At 32.0% G+C, this 3714-nt stretch overlaps 1 protein-coding gene across 1 annotated transcript in view; it reads right to left on the bottom strand.

Annotated features, from left to right (window-relative positions):
• Nucleotides 1-2326: 2326 nt before the first annotated feature.
• The window catches only part of unc-45 (unc-45 myosin chaperone), a 4435-nt gene continuing 3047 nt past the window's right edge, over nt 2327-3714 (bottom strand). The window contains exon 4 of the mRNA XM_017632417.1: nt 2327-2332. Within this exon, the coding sequence (XP_017487906.1) occupies nt 2327-2332 (6 nt within the window). The remainder of the gene's footprint in view (nt 2333-3714) is intronic.

Raw genomic sequence — 3714 nt, 5'->3', positions numbered from 1 at the left:
ATCCATGTATGTATATGAAAGGGAGATTTTCTTTTCATATTCGGTATGATAAATCCTGCACCTGGGACCAAACGCGTCCACTTAGAAATACTCGGCTGCGATGGGCAACAAATAAAGTCACGACCACACGTGAAGAGTCTCCTAATGAAACATTGGAGCAATTTGCCCACCGTTGCCGCTTCACTTGACAATTCGAATGTTTAAAATAACGCACAAGTTTGTTGTCCAGGCTCTTGACGAAATCACTTCTACCTTGCTTGCAAACGTCAATAATTTGAAAATTTCCTCTCAGGGGTTCTACCTTCCTTTTTTTATGATGGTGCAAGCAATCATGTTCGAATAACTAATAATAAAATTACATCTAAATCTTAAATAGATGCGTTATTCGATTTATTATGTTAAGGAATTTTTACCATACATTTTTGGAACTGCTTTTTTCAGTTTGGAATTTCATAAAATATAAGTGCGATGTAGGGAGTGACATTCGGTGAAATCCATCATATCAATCAAAAAGTGAAATTTTAGTTTTTATTAGTTATGACTTTTTCCACNTTAAAGTATTTATTTAAGGTTCATATCAAATAGGTTTTATTATAAACTAAAATGCATATTTAAATTCGTTTGTAATGTTAAATAATCTAAACTTAAACAATCGCGTAAATTGTAGATGTAAATTTGGTAAATCTTTCTAAGGGCCAAATTCACAGTGCGACAGTTAACTAAAGATTTTTGTACTGAAAACTGTCGATTCTGAGTTAAATACGCACTGTGAATTTGGCCCTAGGTATTTTTAAAAATGTTACCATTTTTGATCTGTGGACCCTATGTTTTAAGGTATATTTCTTTTAATACTGTTATTTCAGTATAAATGTCATCCATTTAAAAATATTTCTTTCTTGAAATACTGAAATATATTTATATTTATAACTGAAGAAATATAGTATTTTTGCATACTATTTTTTTTTTCCAACAGTATATAGTACGCAGACCCAAAAAATAGTACAATACTATATATTATAGTACGGTTGGCAACCCTAGGTATATGTACACACGTATGAGTTCTGTTGAAGAGGAAAATCATGTCCCAAAAGGACCACTTGAATTGAGATCGTAAATAACTAATAACAAATGACAAATCCACATAGTTTTGAACTAAAACTCAAAATTTATTAAATAACTGTTTTAATGAATAGCCTAAACTTTTTCGTAAAAAGTAGGTTAATAATTAAAATAGTGATACAAAACTAGAATTATACTGAAAACATGGTAGATTGTTGTGTGAAGATGAGGATGAAGACACTGCAAAGGCTTGTGCCGGGGCGCTGGCTATTTTAACGTCAATTTCAAAAGTATGTTGCACCAAAATACTTGAAATCGGTACGTGGTTGCAAGTTCTCACACCCTCATTGCCAATCCAAGCCCGGATGTGCAGCATCGTGGCGTTGTAGTAATATTGAATATGATTAATGCTGGTGAGGACATCGCGAAAAAGCTCTTTGAAACCGATATTATGGAACTACTTAGTGGCCTCTCACAGCTACCAGATGATACGCGTGCCAAAGCGCGTGAAATTGCACAGCAGTGTTTGATAGCGGCGGAACGCTACAAACTTATTGAGAAATCGGACGATCTTGTGGCACCGGATGTTTTCGAAGAGGCGGCCGTATTGAGGAGATCACTGATTAATATGCATATGATTGCCAACAAATTAGAAGTAAGGTCACGGTTGTCATAAGTGCCAAAAATGCACAAGTAATTCTTGCACGTGGACGTATGTATATATGAATGTATTCATCCATGCATATGTACATATACATCACGAACCATCATGATTCATATATCTGTGTAGTGCTTCTACCATGTTTTCAGTATAATTCTAGTTTTGTATCACTATTTTAATTATTAACCTACTTTTTACAAAAAGTTTAGGCTATTCATTAAAACAGTTATTTAAATAAATTTTGAGTTTTAGTTCAAAACTATGTGGATTTGTCATTTGTTATTAGTTATTTGGGTCTGCGTACTATATACTGTTGGAAAAAAAATAGTATGCAAAAATACTATATTTCTTCAGTTATAAATATAAATATATTTCAGTATTTCAAGAAAGAAAATTTTTAAATGGATGACATTTATACTGAAATAACAGTATTAAAAGAAATATACCTTAACAACAAGGGTCCACAGATCAAAAATGGTAACATTTTTAAAAAACCTAGGGCCAAATTCACAGTGCGTATTTAACTCAGAATCGACAGTTTTCAGTACAAAAATCTTTAGTTAACTGTCGCACTGTGAATTTGGCCCTTAGAAAGATTTACCAAATTTACATCTACAATTTACGCGATTGTGTAAGTTTAGATTATTTAACATTACAAACGAATTTAAATATGCATTTTAGTTTATAATAAAACCTATTCGATATGAACCTTAAATAAATACTTTAAAGAAGTAAGATTTTTATGAATTTAAGAAGCAGCTTTATATGAATTCTAGGCTGGCGAAAGCAGAAGGCATTCAATTTGTGCAACTCCATACAAAAAAGGGCTTTAAGCTCCTGAAATTATCTACTGGTACATGTGTGCATAAACACATACATACATATCGCACCTGAAATGCAAAAAGACGTAACAAACACGTCGCTGAATGGAAAAAGTCATAACTAATAAAAACTAAAATTTCACTTTTTGATTGATATGATGGATTTCACGAATGTCTACTCCCACATCGTTTTATGAAATTCCAAACTGAAAAAAGCAGTTCCAAAAATGTATGGTAAAAATTCCTTAACATAATAAATCGAATAACGCATCTATTTAAGATTTAGATGTAATTTTATTATTAGTTATTCGAACATGATTGCTTGCACCATGATAAAAACATAGCAAGGTAGAACCGTTCTCTCATTTTGTCGGCCATGATTTTTCTTTTGAAGTTTGCCAGCAATTTAAAATCATATAAAATTGAAAATAAAAAATTGAAATTGTTCGAAATTGTTGTTGCTTGAGATTGAAAATGAAAATGTGTGTGTGAGTTTGTGAGTAAATTTAAAAATTAAAATGTTTAGAAACGTCAAGAATTTTAAAAGTAACTCTCAGCGGTTCTACCTTACTATATTTTTATCATGGCTTGCACCATCATAAAAAAAGGAAGGTAGAACCCCTGAGAGGAAATTTTCAAATTATTGACGTTTGCAAGCAAGGTAGAAGTGATTTCGTCAAGAGCCTGGACAACAAACATTGTGCGTTATTTTAAACATTCGAATTGTCAAGTGAAGCGGCAACGGTGGGCAAATTGCTCCAATGTTTCATTAGGAGACTCTTCACGTGTGGTCGTGACTTTATTTGTTGCCCATCGCAGCCGAGTATTTCTAAGTGGACGCGTTTGGTCCCAGGTGCAGGATTTATCATACCGAATATGAAAAGAAAATCTCCCTTTCATATACATACATGGATGGCCAAATTTCAAATGGTGGTCTGATAAAACCTAAACCAGTATTCCTTGTTGACATAAAGAAACTGAAAGTAATTTTTAATAAATTTAATGGAAAGGAAATTTCGAATAGCAAAAATTTAATAGCTAAATTATTGAAGTTAAGTTCTGATGTAAATTTAGAAGAATCAAACTTTTTTAATGACTAATATACTTTAGAATTAAGTATTTCAATAAAAAATAAATGCTCAAAAACATTGGGATAGTATAAGCAAGAAAATT

Source organism: Rhagoletis zephyria, unplaced genomic scaffold (genome assembly GCF_001687245.7).
Source record: "Rhagoletis zephyria isolate East Lansing unplaced genomic scaffold, Rhagoletis_zephyria_1.1 Rzeph_scaffold_10090, whole genome shotgun sequence".
In the NCBI taxonomy this organism is placed as follows: Eukaryota; Metazoa; Arthropoda; class Insecta; order Diptera; family Tephritidae; genus Rhagoletis; species Rhagoletis zephyria.
This window is presented reverse-complemented; position numbering and strand designations above follow the sequence as displayed.